The 19,116-nt window shown below is 45.3% G+C and overlaps 3 protein-coding genes across 9 annotated transcripts in view; 1 reads left to right on the top strand and 2 right to left on the bottom strand.

Moving 5' to 3' along the window:
- Positions 1-8,131, bottom strand: part of ELOVL1 (ELOVL fatty acid elongase 1) — a 41,025-nt gene extending 32,894 nt beyond the window's left edge. The window contains exon 1 of the mRNA XM_069981294.1: positions 8,044-8,131. The gene's annotated coding sequence lies outside the window, so the exon portion shown is untranslated. The remainder of the gene's footprint in view (positions 1-8,043) is intronic.
- MED8 (mediator complex subunit 8) lies at positions 2,645-11,052 on the bottom strand. 2 transcript variants are annotated; one of them, XM_069981296.1, is made up of 7 exons: positions 10,977-11,052; positions 8,044-8,162; positions 4,010-4,154; positions 3,786-3,926; positions 3,623-3,704; positions 2,936-3,184; positions 2,645-2,850 (listed from the first exon to the last, which is right to left on the bottom strand). In XM_069981296.1, exons 1-7 carry the CDS (start codon positions 10,980-10,982, stop codon positions 2,786-2,788), a joined length of 807 nt encoding a protein of 268 aa, XP_069837397.1. In that variant the 5' UTR covers positions 10,983-11,052; the 3' UTR covers positions 2,645-2,785. The 2 variants fall into 2 exon arrangements, with proteins under 2 accessions (XP_069837397.1, XP_069837396.1); XM_069981295.1 differs by having other exon boundaries at positions 10,922-10,997.
- Positions 11,053-11,079: 27 nt separating this feature from the next.
- The window catches only part of SZT2 (SZT2 subunit of KICSTOR complex), a 96,280-nt gene continuing 88,243 nt past the window's right edge, over positions 11,080-19,116 (top strand). For all 6 annotated transcript variants that reach the window (XM_069981292.1, XM_069981288.1, XM_069981291.1 and 3 more), the window contains exon 1: positions 11,080-11,186. In XM_069981292.1, coding sequence (XP_069837393.1) covers positions 11,163-11,186 — 24 coding nt within the window. In that variant the 5' untranslated portion in view covers positions 11,080-11,162. The remainder of the gene's footprint in view (positions 11,187-19,116) is intronic.

The raw sequence follows: 19,116 nt of genomic DNA, 5'->3' as shown, positions 1-19,116 counted from the left end.
AAACTTCTATAAAGTGCAGTGGTGCAAAAGTATATAGAGCGTTCCAGTTCTGTGCATTTACACTATGTGAGCAGAATAATTGTTACCGAGGTTCATGTCCTGCTGAAGGAGATTAATGTCCTCTATAAATGGAACCTGATGCTGTGGATGACGACTCCTGGTAATGGTCATTGTCAGTAATCGCTCCATTAAATGTAAGAGCTGAGATCAGGGAGGAACGCTCCAGTCTCTTCACAGAGCAGCAAAAAAGGGACAAGGCTTCATTCACACCAATATTTTAGTTACACACTAAAAAAAAAGGTAGTGTTCCCCAATCTTTTGGAAAACTACAACTCCCATCATGCATTGAGTGTTCAGTGTGTTCTACCTATGCATCCTATTCTGTAATTTGTGGCTCTCCAGCTACAACTCCCATCATGCCGACAGTCTTCAGTACATTCTACCTATGCATTCTATTCCCCAACATGTGGCTCTGTAGCTATTACATAACTACAACTCTTCTCAAGCCCTGACAGTCTTTACTGCCTATCACCTATGCTTCCTATTCCTCAACTTGTGGCTCTTCAGCTGTAACATAACTACAACTCCCATCAGGCCCTGACAGTCTTCAGTACACTCTACCAATGCATCCTATTCTCCAATATGTGGCTCTCCAGCTACAACTTCCATCAGGCCCTGACTTTCTTTAGTACGTTCAACCTTTGCATCTGTTACATAACTACCACTCCCATCAGTCTTTAGTGTATCCCACCCATGCATTCTATTCCCCAATCTGTGGCTCTTTAACTGGCTCCCAGCATGCCCTGACAGTCTTCATCTGTCCAGGTATGATGGAAGTTGTAGTTTTGCAACAGCTGGAGAGCCACAAAGCCGCTCTCTTCAATAGGTGGTCTGGAAGATCTAAGGATGGTCCGGGAAACCCTTACTGCAGCTCCTGGCGCCCCTGTGCGCAGACAGCGACTGTCCTGACCTGACAGGTTGGTGCTCGCTTTCTCCCCCTAATGGTGCTGTGTAATATGACACTTAGATGCACATATCACAGGTCTCTGGAGTAATGAATATTCATGTCAGGCTGCACCCACAATTAGCAATTCCTTTCTTACCTGAGCCTTGGTTTACCCGTGGAAAAGCAGTGAATTTTTATCAGGTGATCAAGAGATACAAGAAATTATCCTTAATGGCCACTCCCATATTTATCACAAAACAAATAAAGTAGTCATAGCTCCGCCCCTTACTGATGTCATCATAGGGTAGTGATGTCATCCTGCACACTACTGGCTGATCCACCTAATAAAAGCAATAAATGTGGTTGTTTAACACCTTTAACTTTATTTTTTTAAGGTTTTGAGGGGGGTGGGTTGTTGGTGACAGAGTCCCTTTAATTACAATTTGCTATTTTATTCTATGTTCACACAACATATTTCTTATGACAAGAATGGCTGTTGTTTGCAATCAAAACAATGGTTGTTCTTGTCATAGAAAAATGTGTTGCATGGAAGTCAATGCAAACAACGGCTGTTGTTAACAGTGTGTTGAACAACGGCCGTGGAAGTAATTGACATGTCATATATTACTTCTTTAAAATAAGTATATATTATTTTTTTTGGGTTATAATAGTGTAATGGTGCGTTCACACAGAGAGATTTATCTGACAGATTTTTGAAGCCAAAGCCAGGAATGGATTTGAAAAGAAGAGAAATCTCAGTCTTTCCTTCATGTCCCGTTCCCTGTTTATAGTCTGTTCCTGGTTTTGGCTTAAAAAATTTGTCTGTGTAAACGCACCCTTAGGCTGTGTTCACATGTTTGTAGTTGTGTTTTGTTTCATGCTTTACATAATTAAGAGTCCAACTATGTTATGTGTCTCTGCAATTTTGTCTAAACTGACTGCCTAGGTTTCATCATGTGATCAGCATTACCAGGTCTCATCATGTGATCAGCATTACCAGGCTTCATCAGATTGTTTATGAGCCCGGTAATGCTGATCACATGATGAAACCCAGACAGTCAGTTTGGACAAAGCTGCAAATCAATTTAGTCCACAATTAGGCTCTTATTATGTCAGGAAAAATCTAAACTACTCTAGTTTTAGATAAGATGTATGAAAAAATATATAAAAATCTCATGAGCTCACAAACTTTCAAGCATCACTGTAGATCTGTTAAAGAAAAGAAACACATAAATGCAAATGGCAAGTGTCAGCCAGGCATGTGTCAGTCATATGTCAGCCAGCGGCACACATTTCAAATGTACTTTTAATAAAGGGATGTATTTACCATTGTGTTTTGTTTAGACAGTGAATGTGTTATTTGTCCTCATAAAAAAACATGCAAAAACCGATGGTACATCCTACATATAGATAAGTAAGCTGCCATTGTGCGGCAGGGCACTGAACTTTAATCAAGAGACACTTTAGGTCTCCCCAGGTTTAGCCCTCTGACATTCATCTATTCTCGTAGTTTAGCATGGCAAGAATTGTCTGGAAACAGGTTACTATAGGTGTTGTAGTCCTGGAAAATCCCTTTAAAAATTTCCATAGGTTGTCTCTTTCCCTCTCTATTTGGGAAAGCTGAGCGACAACCAATATAATATTAATAAACAGAAAGTTTGGGGAAAGTAGTTCTCTAAAAAAAAAAAATTCCTAATACAAACTTTATAATCTTTTATTTGCACTCAAACCATCTGTACACATGAAAGAGAGTCCTAGAAGACGCACACTGTAAGTTCCTTTCATCTGCTGGCAGTGGCTGTACGGAATAGGCGACTGAATACTTAAGGCAGCAGGGATTCATCGCTGATATGGGTGCATAGATGCAGACTTGATGGTAGTTTTGATACTGCTCGGCATCTTACCTAAAGGGAGACAGTGAACACCATGTCAGTATAGGCACAGAAAATACTGAGCTATGCGTCTATTCGCCGATTTAGCTATTCTTACCTGGCTGGCCAGTCTGTGCCATTGGAACCCCCCCAGGTATGTGCTGCTGCTGGTTGGGTGGTAGGTTCATGGGAACCTGCTGCATGCCTGCAGCCCCTGGTAACATCCCACCCGCTGCAGACTGTCCAGGACCCATGGGAGCCCCAGGACCCAGAGGACGACGATTTGACAGACCCTTTCCAAAGGCTACTGCTACTACCAGAGCGTTTGTGTCTGCTGGATTATAGGTTTGTTTATTTTGCCGTAAGTCTACAAAATAGGGGAAACAAAAAAAAATATTTTAATAAAACCAGCATTAATGAAGTTATATTCCCGCCAACACTCTTTAAACCTGTAGATAGAAATTATCTACATAAAAATTGGAGTCAATATGTACATACATTACATTATGTATTCTACACTGATCCTGAGTTACATCATGTATTATACTCCAGAGCTGCACTCACTATTCTGCTGGTGGGGTCACTGTGTACATACATTACATTACTTATCCTGTACTGATCCTGAGTTACATCCTATATTATACCTCAGAGCTGTACTCACTATTCTGGGGTCACTGTGTACATACATTACTTATCCAGTACTGATCCTGAGTTACATTCCGTATTATACTTCAGAGCTGCACTCACTATTCCAATTTATGAAATTCATGAACAGAATACCCATTGCTGCCTCTCATACACTCACTTCCAACATCAGACTCCCTTTCTTCCTTGATGATTTTCTCCAGCAGGTTGTTGCACAGCTTATTCATAGTCTGCACTTGTTTCTGGAAAGAAGGGGCTACATCAGTACATAAGAATAACAATGATGGTAATGTAGATGAGAGGTGATGGCAGTCGGTCAGTACCTGGGCTACCTCAGGAGTGAGGCGAGATGCTTCTGCAGTCAGTTGCTTTTCCTGCTCCTCCACCTCAGGGTCTGGCTTGGTTCTCAGGTGATCAGGTACCACTTCATGGCTGAATACGGGAACCCTCCCCTCAGTGAGACGCTGCACACAGTGAACCTTGGTAAGGACTAAACCTCTAGACAGAAGGGACCGTTGTGTAAGAAGTCATAGACTACAGCACTTACCATGACCTCTTCATCTCGGTCAGGTGACAGGAGCAGGGGGATGATAACCTGGTGTTTCAGCAATGGGGTCTTCTCATTTTTAAGGACTTTATTCAGAGTGTTTAGCTGGCCTGAGAGCAAGGCGAAACTGTCCAGCACAGAGGGCCTAGGAAGAGAGATCTGTCAGGTGGGCAACACTGGAAGTCTCTGAGGGTGGAGGGAATGAAAGACGGCTGTGAAGGGATCACTAAGGACCCTCAGAAAAGGAAGTGGAATGAAAATGAATGTGGAATCCAAAGCGGAGATGTCTGGAGACGGATGGTGGTGGAGCTACAGGGAGGGTCATCTCAGGGTGGAAGCGTTATGAATAACATAAGGCTACATTCACATCCGCATCTACGGCTCTACAGACTTCATTGTGCTTTTCATCCAAAACAACAGAGAAAAAAATAACACAGAAAGCAGGGTTTTATTTAACGTCGATGTATACCATAACAGAAACCCGACTGATCCCATTAAAGCTAAAGTGTCACTGTCGTTTAAATTTTTTATTTTTTTTTGCAGAAAATCAATAGTACAGGCGACTTTAAGAAACTTTGTAATTGGGTTTATTAGTTTGAAGCTCTCCCCCCTGTCTTCATGGTTTTCTATGGAGAGGGGAGGGGTGGAGGGAGATGAGGCACCAAAACAGGCAACAAAGAGTTAATTTATAGCTACATAAACCGGGCTATCAGCACTGACCTCTCTGACCTCTAAATCCCGGTTTTCACTCAGCTCCCACTGTGTAATCCTTTGTTCTCTGCTCTCTGCTGGCGACTAATCTCCCTCCTTCCCCTCCCCTCTCCTTAGGTTACACAGGGCACGACTGATGTAAAAGAGTCAAGATTTCCTGATAATGAGCAGTGGATGAGAGAGAGGAGGGGGGAAGGGAACCTGGGGAAAGTTTTTTTGAATGCAGATAATGGCATATTTGCCTAATAAACCCAATTACAAAATTTCTTAAAAAATCGCCTGGACTATTGACGACAGAGACACTTTAATGCTTGTTTCTGGCATACAGTGGATCATTTTCCTTCTGCTCCGATGACAGCAGGTGAACAGAAGAAATAAGACGGATGTGAACATAGGCTTAGAACGCCTAGGAAATGATTACTATCTAAAGGCCCCTTTACACACACACACAAATTTATCTGACAGATCATTGAAGCCAAAGCCAGGAATGGATCTGAAAAGAGGAGAAATCTCAGTCTGTCTCTATGACCTGTTCTCTGTTTATAGTGTGTTCCTGGCTTTGGCTTCAATAATCTTTCAGATAATGTGTGTGTGTGTAATAGGGCCTTAACTCATACCTACAAAAAAACCTTAATAGGCTTTCTAGACGTTGCTGTGTAAAACAATAGTGACCTCCCACACATACCAACCAGCTGTCTACAGATGGGGGTCTCTGTTTTGGAGGAGACTGGTTTATATTCTTATACCGGACAGTAACTTAAGGAAGCTGCCTGCAGGTGGCAGCCTAATAACTTCCTGTGTGTCAATGTAAAAGGAGGATGAATTGTCCATCTGGAGGATCAGGGACCGTCAAGACCGATGTGGCAGAGGATGTGGGCACATAAGTACGGCATTATATTTATCCCAGATAGAGGACATATACCACAATTACTTGACAAGTAACTTCCCCTTTAATTCCCTCACTATTGTTTTTTGTATTCATGATTTTGATTCATAGTTTATAGTCATTTTGTACCTTTTGTAAGTGAAACCATTTCTGCACACCTTTACATAGCGCTAAGCTTGTACAAGAAAAAACCCTCAAAAGTAAACTATCTGAACTGAAGTATAAAGCATGGGAGATGGAAAAGAACAGATTTCAGACGTTAAATCAACAAAGCAGCTAAAGGGGAGGGGAGAATTATAGCTGTGTTTTAATGCAGCAGTATAAAGCATGGGGGACAGAATAGCAGCCTGTCTTTACATATGGTGGATTTCAGACTAGCACATCTGGAGTCGACGATCATAGCTGCTAAGGTACGGAGTTTCAGAGGAAAGATGCCATTTAAAAGGGATGATTTCCATAAAGAAAAGTGCATTAAGAGATATCTGCAGAATTACACCAAGACCTTCTGTGCGATGCACACGGTCTGAGCATCACGCAGCCGCTGCCGGATGCCTTCAGTACATTGTTATATTATTTATAAAGGTTAATTGCAAACATAAGTATGAAAAGCTAAAACCTGAGGGCATGATAGGGGATAACATCTGAGAAATCTGAGCAGGAAATCAACCCAAAAGACACATTAAAAGTTAATCAGCATTATCTATAGAGGAGTCTGCCACAATCAGCTTCTGATACTTACATCTAAATGTGAGAATTTCATTGACAATGTACTCGCTTCTATCAGAGTGAAATTATTTACCAGTATACAAACCAGTAGGCTGGACTTCTCTCCTTATGCACTGTGCAGGGCTATATGAGGTGGCGTGTATCTAACAGTAAAGTTAAGGACAGTTTTCTGGGTGGGATATATACATAGATAAGAATAGCTATAGAGATATCTTACACATGGGACAGACTCTACAGGTAAACCCATGCTCACAGCTGACATCAGTGCTCCGGAACTGAATGCTATCATAACAGGAATGGGAAATTTGAGTGCAGAAGAACCCACAGTAATGTATCACAGTGGCGTTTTGTGTTATACTGAATAAGATATGCTCTTCGATATTTCTCAGTATATTGAGGGATTACTAACCAGGTACCTGCACCCAAGAAGGCTAATAAACTCAGCAGAAATCTCTTCAGCCGGTGTAAAGGTAGCTACATAAAGATTTTCGATTGGACGACCATCTAATGTACATGGAGGTACTCATAGGTCTCCCCTAACAGTATAAGTCTTGGCTATGTTGGATTTCAACATGCCTAATCTTTTTGTTTTGGAAATGATAAGCTTTGGGAGTCTAACAATGACTTGCATCCACAGCCAAGCTCAGCATACATGTGTATGTTAATACTGAGAAAAATAGCTGTCTACCAAACCACCAACAGCAATCTAAAGTGTATGGCCAGCTTTAGATTCATCCAAAGATAACGACGGCACTCCAAAGTAGTACAATGCAAACTTGTAACTTTTTATCCATAACCAAATTACAATGTGCAGCACAGCATACAGCAAACAACGTTTCAACCATCTCTCGTTGTCATTTTCAAGCTCGAAAACAACCTCGACAGGTGATTGAAACGTTGTTTGCTGTATGTTGTGCTGCACGTTGTATTTTGGTTATGGAATGAGTGCTTTCGGTATCTTTGGATATATCAAGCAAGGTCCGTGGTCAGGACCAACCAGCTGGGACCCACTTCAGCTTTGGCTTATGTAGTGCTGCTTATGTTCACGTTGTACAGCTTTAGATTCAGCTACATAATAATGCCCCTGCTTATCTCTAGTGTGCATGGTGTCTGATTATTTCCCCTCTCCCATAGGTCACATCTCTTATTTCCACTGCCCTTGCTCTCATTCCTCATGTTGTAGAGACTGTGTTTCCCATGCTGGGCAGCAGAAAGCAGTGTCCAATGAATGGGGAAACAGCAAAGCAATGTGTCAATAGCAGATATCAGTTGCCTGTCAAGACAGTTGGAGAGTAAATTACCTATAGGCAGCTGTTACTAAAGGTTATGAATGTAGTTTGTTGCATGTTAATCTTGTCAACAGTAAGTTCTGACGGCTTTAAAACAAAGGTGTTATATAGAGCTCGCCAAAACAATTAAAGACCAAGAGCAGGTTAAAAGACTAACAGAAGAGAAGGGGTGGTCCAGTCCCCAGTGCCCCAAACAGCCTAATTTGCACACTGAATAAAGTTTTACAGAAAACAGGGCTGAGGATTAGGGTAAGAAAATGACTTTCATTCTCTGCATCCCCCACCTTATGTGACCAAAACAGTACATTAGAGTCTGGTAACCTGCTGGCACTTTCCCTTTGAAAATGTGAGCTATGGTGGCATCATCAGGTGCCTATTCAGACATAAGAAGCTGGAACATGTGTCGGGCTCTTCTTGCTCACCAGGTCAGTCGGTCGTACTCGTTTTCCAATTTATAGATGAATCCTGCCAATGAGTTCTTCAAATCAGAGACCTGAGCAATAAGCGTCTCCAAGCTGGATTCCAGCTGCTTCTCCTCTCGCTGTAGAAAAACAAGAAACATAACAGATTAAGGCTATGTTCACACTACGTAAAACTACGGCCGTAGTTCTCGCCGCAGAACTACGGCCGTAGCTTTGCGGTGTGGACAATGCCTTGTGTGCAATGAGATCCCGGCCGGAGCGTACACACATCGTATACGCTCCGCCCGGGATCTATGCGGCGCCGGAAAAAACTGACAGGTCAGTTTTCTGCGGCCGGAAATCAGTGAATTCCAGACGCAGAAATACCTGTCAGTTCACAAAGTGAAGCGAGCTGCTCCGGCCGCTTGCTTCACTGGGGGCTATGGTAAGCTCTGATGCGGGCGCGCGCTGATGCGCCCGCATCAGAGCTCCGCGGCCGAAAGATCATCCGGCCAGAGACCGGCCGTTCCGTGACCCGGCCGGGGTCACGGAGCGGCCGGTCTAATACGTAGTGTGAACATAGCCTTAGGAGTGTCAGATATCTTTTCTATAAACCTCATAACTGGAGAGGAGAAATAACACTAAATCCTTAAACAAATGCAGTGATCCTCCTATTCAACATAGACTGGAGCTTTCAACACCAGTAAACCTGGCAAAAAGGAACACTAACTTTTCATTATGATAATCCAGTAATTTTGCCCCAAGACAGGGATGTGGCCTTTTGTAAAACAGGTTTCTAAAATTTTAACAACACCTCAGCACTGAACATGTTGCGGAGCAACTCTGCCAACTGTAATCACATATGTGCCACCAAACATCATATAATGGTGAATGAGAGGATATACACTGATCAGCAATAACATTGAAACCACCTGCCTGACACTGTGTCACTCTCTCTGTGACACTGTGTGCTCTCATCTGTGTAGGCCTCGACCCTATAGCCCTGTATTGTGCCCCCTGAACACAATATCCCTGTAAAGTCCCTGTGATATCAGCAGCAGATCCTGTAAGGTGTGAGGTACAGACCCCATATCCCTGTGATGTCTCCTGTGATATCAGCAGCAGATCCTGTAAGGTGGAGGTGCGGACCCCATATCCCTGTGATGTCTCCTGTGGTATCAGCATCCTGTAAGGTGTGAGGTGCGGACCCCATATCCCTGTGATGTCTCCTGTGGTATCAGCATCCTGTAAGGTGGAGGTGCGGACCCCATATCCATGTGATGTCTCCTGTGGTATCAGCAGCAGATCTTGTAAGGTGTGAGGACCCCATATACCTATGATGTCTCCTGTGGTATCAGCATCCTGTAAGGTGTGAGGTGAGGACCCCATATCCCTGTGATGTCCCCTGTGGTATCAGCATCCTGTAGGGTGTGAGGACCCCATATCCCTGTGATGTCTCCTGTGGTATCAGCATCCTGTAAGGTGTGAGGTGCAGACCCCATATCCCTGTGATGTCTCCTGTGGTATCAGCAGCAGATCCTGTAAGGTGTGAGGTGCGGACCCCATATCCCTGTGATGTCTCCTGTGGTGTCAGCATCCTGTAAGGTGTGCGGACCCCATATCCCTGTGATGTCTCCTGTGGTGTCAGCATCCTGTAAGGTGTGAGGTGTGGCCCCATATCCATGTGATGTCTCCTGTGGTATCAGCAGCAGATCCTGTAAGGTGTGAGGTGTGGACCCCATATCCCTGTGATGTCTCCTGTGATATCAGCAGAAGATCCTGTAAGGTGTGAGGTACGGACCCCATATCCATGTGATGTCTCCTCTGGTATCAGCATCCTGTAAGGTGTGAGGTGCGGACCCCATATCCCTGTGATGTCTCCTGTGGTATCAGCAGCAGATCCTGTAAGGTGTGAGGACCCCATATCCCTGTGATGTCTCCTGTGGTGTCAGCATCCTGTAATATCTCCTGTCTCCTGTGATATCAGCAGCAGATCCTGTAAAGGTGTGAGGTGTGGACCCCATATCCCTGGGATGTCCCCTGTGGTATCAGCAGCAGATCCTGTAAGATGTGAGGTGCCCCTAAACCCCTATTACACGTGGCGACTGAGAGGAGCAAACGAGCGCTTTCAGTGCTCGCTTGCTCCTCGTTTCCTGCTTGGTGGTGGCGCTATTACACGTGGTGGCAGCGAGTGGGTAATTACAGGGGAGGCCGCAGGGAGCTGCCCGGGTGATCGCTAGATAGTCCGGGCAGCCCATGGAGGATAGCGGCAGTCTGCTGCCCCCGATCCTATTCGACAGAGTGATGGCAGCAGATCGCTGCTATCATTGTCAACATGTTGAAAGACAAATGACAGCAACGATCCGCCAACATCGCTCACGTCGGCTGATCGTTGGCTTCTATTACACGGGACGATTATCCGCCGATAATCATTTCGTATAATAGAGCCTTTGACTGCAAAATATCATGTAAAGTCATGTAATCTGATACCATAGTTAGCAGTCTGTGCTATGGGAAGAGACCAGACACATCACATCAGGGGGCCTTAGGACCCCACGTCCTGGTCACCATTCCTTGGACACTACCGGTCGGTACTAGCTACGACTACCAGGGACAGTAGACCGGCCGTCCTGGAGATGCTCTGGTATCTACACGTCACCGGCCCCGGTCACTGCCGCTCGCCCATTTTCCTGCTTCCACAGAACTGTTCAGGATGTGGATTTGTAGTATATCCCCCTAACAGACGCCATTGTCTCTACATCATTCACCTCACCTATGAGGAGATTCAATGTTATGGCTGATCTGGGTAGTAAATGGGTGACATAGACTACAGCCTCATATACCATACAGTGATGAGGAGTATATAATATCACTAGGGCGCTATACACATACAACACACCATATACAGAGGTAAAGATGATGCAAAGAAGGACATTATAGAGAGTATTATAGACCTGCATCTCCTCCGCTCTCCCGGGCTCCAGTCACCATGGAGACGGAGGACTTCCGGGGCATACGAAACCATATCCGGGTTCGGAGGATGACTTCCGGGTGTAAGGGGCGGGACTACAGAGTCCACTAACGAGGAGCAGCCCCCCCAGACCGGAGACAGAGGAGGGGGGCGGGGGGACCCCGGGGACATGGCGGAGAAAGGAGATGCCGAGGTACCCCCCAAACTATCACCATTATATACCGACACCGGAATAGATGTACATGTGTATAGAGACCTCACAGATACCTCTATATGTATACAGAGACCCTACAGACCCCCTATATGTATATACACCCCCTCACAGACCCCATATATGTATATACAGAGACCTTACAGACCCCCTATATGTATATACACCCCCTCACAGATACCTCTATATGTATACAGAGATCTTACAGACCCCCTATATGTATATACACCCCATCACAGACCCCATATATGTATATACAGAGACCTTACAGACCCCCTATATGTATATACACCCCCTCACAGACCCCCCCTATATGTATATACACCCCCTCACAGACCCCATATATGTATATACAGAGACCTTACAGACCCCCTATATGTATATACACCCCCTCACAGATACCTCTATATGTATACAGAGATCTTACAGACTCCCTATATGTATATACACCCCCTCACAGACACCCATATCCGTATACACACTCCTCACAGACTCCCCTATATGTATATACACCCCCTCACAGATCCCCCTATATGTATACACCCCCCTCACAGACCTCCCTATATGTATACACCCCCCTCACAGACCCCCCTATATGTATACACACTCCTCACAGACACCCCCTATATGTATACACACTCCTCCAAGACACCAGTATGTATACACACTCCTCCCAGACTCCCCTATATGTATACACACCCCTCACAGACCCCCCCATATGTATACACACTCCTCACAGACAACACTATATGTATATACACAACCCTCACAGACCCCCCTATATGTATACACACTCCTCACAGACACCCCTATCCGTATACACACTCCTCACAGACTTGCCTATATGTATATACACCCCCTCACAGATCCCCCTATATGTATACACACTCCTCACAGACACCCCTATCCGTATACACACTCCTCACAGACTTGCCTATATGTATACACTCCTCACAGACTCTCCTATATGTATACACTCCTCACAGACTCTCCTATATGTATACCCACTCCTCCCAGACTCCCCTATATGTATACACACTCCTCACAGACTCCCCTATATGTATACACACTCCTCACAGACTCCCCTATATGTATACATACTCCTCACAGACACCCCCTATATATACACACTCCTCACAGATACCTCTATATTTATACATAGACCTTACAGACACCCCCTATATGTATACACACTCCTCAAAGACACCTCTATGTCTATATACAACCCTATATGCATACACACTGCTGAGGTTTCTTGGTATTTTAAAATCTTCTGTGTTGGAGTAAGTTTGTAATGTATTGCTTAGATTTTATTTGTAGCACAGAGATATCTTGGATTACAAGTAACGGTCTGAGAGCGTTTTGCAAGACAAGCTAACAATCAGTAAAGGAGCAGGATTTAGTAATATGGCCCCTCATCCTGATGCTCTACTGGGTAGAAAGTACTCTCATTTTAACCCACTGCTGGCTGATCAACCATGTTGATAGCTCTTCTAGTGCCCGTTCGCATTAGGTACCCGATAGAACTGTGGAAGCGAGCAGCTTGGCCTTATCTCCTTTCCCAGGCTGCAGTGCCCTCATGTTCAGGCAGCCTATATCTTGCATTGACAAACGATACCCAATTGGTGAGTGCTTCAACTCTTTAGGGACTCGTCCGGACATCTCCCACCGCACCCACACACTATGTTAGTATGGGGGCAGCCATCTTGCTATATGCTATTTTAAAAGGGGTTATCCAGCGCTACAAAAACATGGCCACTTTCTTCCAGAGACAGCCCCACTCTTGTCTCCAGCTTGGGCGGGTTTTGTTGGTCATTTCCATTGAAGTGAATAGAGCTTAATTGCAAACCGCACCTGAACTGGAGACAAGAGTCATGTCGTCTCTGAAAGAAAGTGGCCATGTTTTTGTAGCACTGGATAACCTCTTTACCAGCATTTAGTGACATGCTTCACTGGACCCTATTATTTATATGGGACATGTTTGTGAGCGTGCTCAGTGATCTTTATTCGACAGGATGTGGATGGTGAGTTGTGAGCAGCAGCAATTGAGTGCACCTCTTTTATCTATATACTGCTGTCACATTCCCTTTACACTGTCTGAAAGGGAGGTTATTCTTTTGTGTCTTAAAATGTGATAGTGTGGAATCATGAAGGCCGTTAAAGAAGAAGGTTTTGGTATGGATCCCCTCCTGATTTCAAGACATAATCAAATATAATTGGGTGCATCTTCAAGGGATTTACAATTTTGGCAACTGAATTATGTCCCTCCTTAGGCCCCCTTCACAGGTCCGGAAAAACCGCCCGGATTTCCGATCAGGAAATCCGGACGGATTTCCGGACGCATAGACTTTCATTGGACATGGACACCCTTCCGGAGGGCTGTCCGTTCCGGAAAATAGGAACCGGATTTTTTAGAACCGGTCCTATTTTCGTCCGGAAATCCGGCCCGGACGCCCCCATAGGAGTCTATGGGAGCGCCCGGGCCCCGGACGCTTTCCTGATGCACATCAGGAAAGCGTCCGGAGTTCCACTCACCTTCCGCCTCTGCTCCTGCTGCCTCTTTGCTGCCTCTTCATCCGCAGGTACCCCCGGCAGCCACTCGCGGCACCCCCCCGCAGCACCCCCGCGGCCACTCGCGGCACCCCCGCACCCCCCCGCGGCCACTCGCGGCACCCCCGCACCCCCCCGCAGCACCCCGGCACCCCCCCGCGGCCACTCGCGGCACCCCCGCACCCCCCCGCGGCACCCCCGCACCCCCCCGCGGCCACTCGCGGCACCCCCGCACCCCCCTGCGGCCACTCGCGACCCCCCCGCGGCCACTCGCGGCACCCCCGCACCCCCCGCGGCCACTCGCGGCACCCCCGCACCCCCCCCCCCCCCCGCGGCCACTCGCGGCACCCGCACCCTTCCCCCCCATCCCCACCCCCCGGCGGCCAGGAGACCAGGACAGGTGAGATTAAAACTCCCATTATGCCCTGCTGACAGGCCATGATGGGAGTTGTACTTCTGCAGCCTGTGGCCATCCAGGTTGCAGAAGTACAACTCCCACCATGCCTTGCTGACAGGCCATGATGGGAGTTGTAGTTCTGCAGCCTGTGGCCATTCAGGTTGCAGAAGTACAACTCCCACCATGCCCCTGCTGGCAGGTCATGATGGGAGTTGTACTTCTGCAGCCTGTGGCCATCCAGGTAGCAGAAGTACAACTCCCACCATGCCTTGCTGACAGGTCATGATGGGAGTTGTACTTCTGCAACCTGGACGGCCACAGGCTGCAGAGGTACAACTCCCATCATGTACTGCAACCTGGGTGACCACAGACTGCAGAAGTACAACTTCCATCATGACCTGTCAGCCAAGCATGATGGGAGTTGTAATTCTGCAAGCTGTGACCATCCAGTTTGCAGAAATACATGTCCTATTTTTTTTCTCATCAGGAAATCCTGAAGGTTTTTCCTGATGGTTTCCTGATGGTAAAAACGGATTACTGTCAGGAAATCCTGATACTATCCTGATGACATTTAAGGCCTCCTGATCAGGATTTCCTGACAGTAAAAACTGACACGGACCTGTGAATGGGGCCTTACAGAAGAAATTGCTGAGGTGTTTAAGAAAGAAGACGTCATAGATTTTTATACTATGCCAATACTGGATGGTCTCAATTAAGCGATAGAAAGCAATTTATAGGTCTGAATAATTTGTTCTGTTGCTTTATTGAGCCGTTGGGGTCTAAGCATGTAAAAATGTGTGTGGCGTGGAGAAAATTTCTCAAAAAGATGCACAGATCTTCATAAATTTGATTCCACTGAGAAGCTAATGAATGTTAGTATGTGCTCTCATATAGTATTATGCACTATAGTAGTTAGGCCTCCTTCTGTGCCCCTATGTAGTATTAGGCCTATTTCTTCCCACATATAGTGTTATGTTGCACTGTGCCTTAAAGTAGTATTTAGGCCCCTTCTCAGCTTCCATATAGTTTTAGGTGCCTCCAAATAGATGACTAGTAGAGAGGATCATCTGATCCATCAACAAGCAGGAGTGACTCCCACAGTGTTCTTGTCCAATATCCCGACAAAGATGGGGCCCATTAGCAAAAGGGACCTTTTCAAGCCTCTTAGCAGCTGCAATTTTTTGTCACAGTGTCTATTATGTGTCCTGCTATTGACAGCAGCCACCATCGCCTTCATATGTAGTATGAGAAACCCAGACTGCTATAGACTGGAACCATATCGTCTTTAGTGATGAATCCAGGTTTTATCTAGGATCTGATGATGGTTTGGTATAGAACCTCCTGATGAGTGCTTCAATACTGCCTTTGCTGGGAAGTGATACAATGTCCTCTACTTGTTTGATGATGTGGAGGACACACTGTCCCCTGCTGGTATGATGATGTGGAGGACACACTGCCCCCTACTGGTATGATGATGCGAAGGACACACTGCCCCCTGCTGGTGTGATGATAAAGACACATTGTCCCCTGCTGGTGGTGTGATGATGAGGAGGACACACTACCCCCTGCTGGTGTTATGATGTGGAAGCTATCGCTTATGACATTGGTCACCCCTAGTAGTAATGGGAGAACACTAACAGCTCATCGATATGTACAAGACATCCTGCAGCCACATGTGTTGTCTCCCATGGCTTTCAGCTTCAGGATAATAGTCGCCCACACACAAAAGGGTTTCCCATGAATGTCTGCTCCAGATTGTAACACTTCTTGTCTGCTCAGATCACCGGATTTATCACCAATCCAGCATTTATGGCGAGCAGCGTCACAATCTACCAGTGTGCAGGATCTACAGGCAAATGTGCTGCAGGATGACGTACAGAACACGTATCCTCCATGTTCAATTGTATCCAGGGTAAAGGTGCCCAATGGCATCTCATCTTTTATCCAGATGAGAGGTGCCCAACCATATCTCATCTTGTATCCAGACTAGAGTTGCCCCAATGCATTTCATCTTGTCTCCAAACTAGAGATGCCAACAGGGTCCTAGAGACTTAACATGTGGAACAGTTTTTCCCAATAAACAACTTCTCACGCTCTAAAATGATTAAATATATCATTATTACATCACACATATAACATCATCATAGTCACACATAGTAAGCTTTTATGTGCTCCTTGGTTTCGGTATTGTGTATATTTATGGCCTGGAAATGCTCATAGACATCTAGTTTCCCACTGTTTGACCTAGCAAAGCGATTATTTTATTTTTTTTTTGCACACAAATATGTTTTTAAAATGTTTATTTTAAGGGTATGGCAATACGTTTTGATACATTTTCTACATAAAAATGTATGTTTTTTCCCCAAGCATTTTTTTGCCCTGTAAATATAAGGCTAAGTTCACACAACGTAAATTTTCTATTACGGCTGTTGTTGCTGATTTGAAACAACAGCCGTGATTAAAATAAAATTAATGTTGCACTGCAGTCAATGGGATCCCAACCGGGATCCCTAGAGGCCGCAGAGAAACCTGACATGTCGGTTTTGTGTGGGTGCTATTCATTGAATACCGGTTGCACAACACTGACAGCTCACACAATGGAAAGTGCGACTCCGGCTACACTTCCCATTGTGTACTATGGTGAATTGGGATGCGCCTGCATCCCAATTCAGCACAAATTAAGTTCATCCGGCCAGTACTTGCCGGGGTGATCTTCACTGACGCCGGCTGTTCTGTGATCTAGCCAAGTCACTGAACAGCTGGTGTTTTACTGTGTGTGAACCCGGCCTAAAGTTTATTCTACTGTTACTATCCAAGCCTAAATCTAAAGACAGACACATAAAACATATACAATGGTACTTTTCTTTAAGAGTAACAGATTGAGAGCGTTTTGCAAGAAAAGCCTCACAGTTTTTTTGCAAAAGGAGCGGATTACGCAAGGAAATATTTCCGCCTGAAATCAACTGACGCTGTATTCCGAGCAGAATATAAGCAGAATGTAAGCAGAATCCCTGCGTATTCTGCTAGGAAAGTGTTCAGCTCGTAATCAGCTCTTGACAAATTCAGCGCGGAATACTCAAGGAATCCGCGCTGAATCCGCATGCATTCAGCGCTGAAATTCAGCGAGTATTTGGTGAGTAAACTAGACTATACCAGAACATATACTAGAATCCTCCTCCCCCCCTTTTCCCCATTTCCGCGCTGATTCAGTGAGTAATTTCCGCTTGTATTACGCGCTGAAACAGAAAATCAGAGCCCCATTGATTTGTATAGGCTTCCGCTAGCGGAAGAATGAACATGTTCATTCTTCTGGCGGAAAGCGGATTAGTTCAGTGCGGAAATTCTACTGTGTGAACTGCAGAGCAGAATTTCCATTCAACACAATGGAAATTAGCTCTGCACCTATTTTAACGGCTGAAATTTCAGCTGCTTTTGCTCAGTGGGAACGAGCCAAGAGCTTTGCTTTGGTTTAAGAGCTCCCTGTACTGGGTGGGAGGGGGAGTGGGGGAGGGGCATGGTCTGCATAGTGGGGTCTACAACACTGTACTCCATTCCAGGAAGTCTCCCTCACCTTCCAAATCATAGCAGATCCACTTCAGGCTGAGGCTTGCATCAGGGGACAGGACTGTGGAGGTAATCTCCTCATAGCTGTTACCCCTTTCTCCCCGGACATAGAGTGCTGCTGTACAGTGCCCACATCTGCCCTGCTCATTCATTAATGCTCCAAGTAGTCTCTGTCAGCCCTTGTGTTTCCCATCCTCTTCATTCCTGCTATAATGGGCCTGCACTTCCACTTAGCTATACACACTGCTGCTTTAATGTGCCTGCACTTACACTCAGCTATACACACTGCTGTTATAATGTGCCAGCACTTACACTCAGCAATTCACACTGCTGTATAGAGAGGTTTCTGGCACTGTCCTCCTGTGCAGCTCTGTGATTCTCACTTCCTGATTGGTCCATGCTGAACACCCCCCCTTCCCCATTGCTGTCATATGACCACACAGACCTCTGACAGCAGCCCTGCTTCTCTATTCTAGCCTGTTGTACTACACTACTGCATTATGGGGATCTGCAGTCCCATCCTGTATCTACAAACTGCTGCTGTTTTTCAGGTTTATGCACTTACTAACACATTATACTCCACATGCTGATTGTTATACTATTCAGTAACCTATGCTAACACATATTCAGCTGTTTTTTATTGTTTGTTTTATCTTATCTACATGTTATTCAGAATAAAAACTCATTATTTTTGGGGTGTGGAACCAATTGTCTGCATTCCAAAGATTTCTTATGGAAAATTTGCTTTGGTGTAAGAGTGATTTGAATTACAAGCGCAGTCCCAAAAGGAATTATGCTTGTAATCCAAGGCACCACTGTATTAAAATGTAGATGTTGGGTTGGTACATTTGTAAGAAAGAAAGGCGCAGTATGCTATGCTGTTCCATCCCACCTATAAGTATATGTTTTGCCAGTGTTTCTCATTCATGTATAGACTAGATGTGTCGCAAAATCGTATTGGTAATCAGTTGTGTTGTTCCTATATTTGTTGAGTCACAAAACAGCAGCATAGAAAAAAGATTCTCTAATTTTGTTCTGACGTTCTTGTATAATCAGTCCCTGTCCACGTCCGGAGCCATTTATAACCTCTGATTAATGTTTAGTGACTCAAGTGCATCTGGGTCTAAAGTACTAGGGCATTTGTGTATCTGTGAGGGAGAAGGGCAAACATGTAATGGATGTACACAGTGACCCCACCAGCAGAATAGTGAGTGCTGCTCTGGAGTGTAAGGCCCCGTTCCCACTGAGGAAAGGTAGCGGAATTCCGCGGCGGACAATTCCGTCGCGGAATTCCGCTACCTTTCCTCAGTGAGAACGGGGCCTTATACAGGATGTAAGTCAGGATCAGCATAGGATAAGTAATGTATGTACACAGTGACCCCACCAGCAGAATAGTGACTG

This window comes from Dendropsophus ebraccatus, chromosome 8, assembly GCF_027789765.1.
Source record: "Dendropsophus ebraccatus isolate aDenEbr1 chromosome 8, aDenEbr1.pat, whole genome shotgun sequence".
NCBI lineage: Eukaryota > Metazoa > Chordata > Amphibia > Anura > Hylidae > Dendropsophus > Dendropsophus ebraccatus.
The sequence above is the reverse complement of the archived record's forward strand: the minus strand, read 5'-3'. Positions and strand labels throughout refer to the sequence as shown.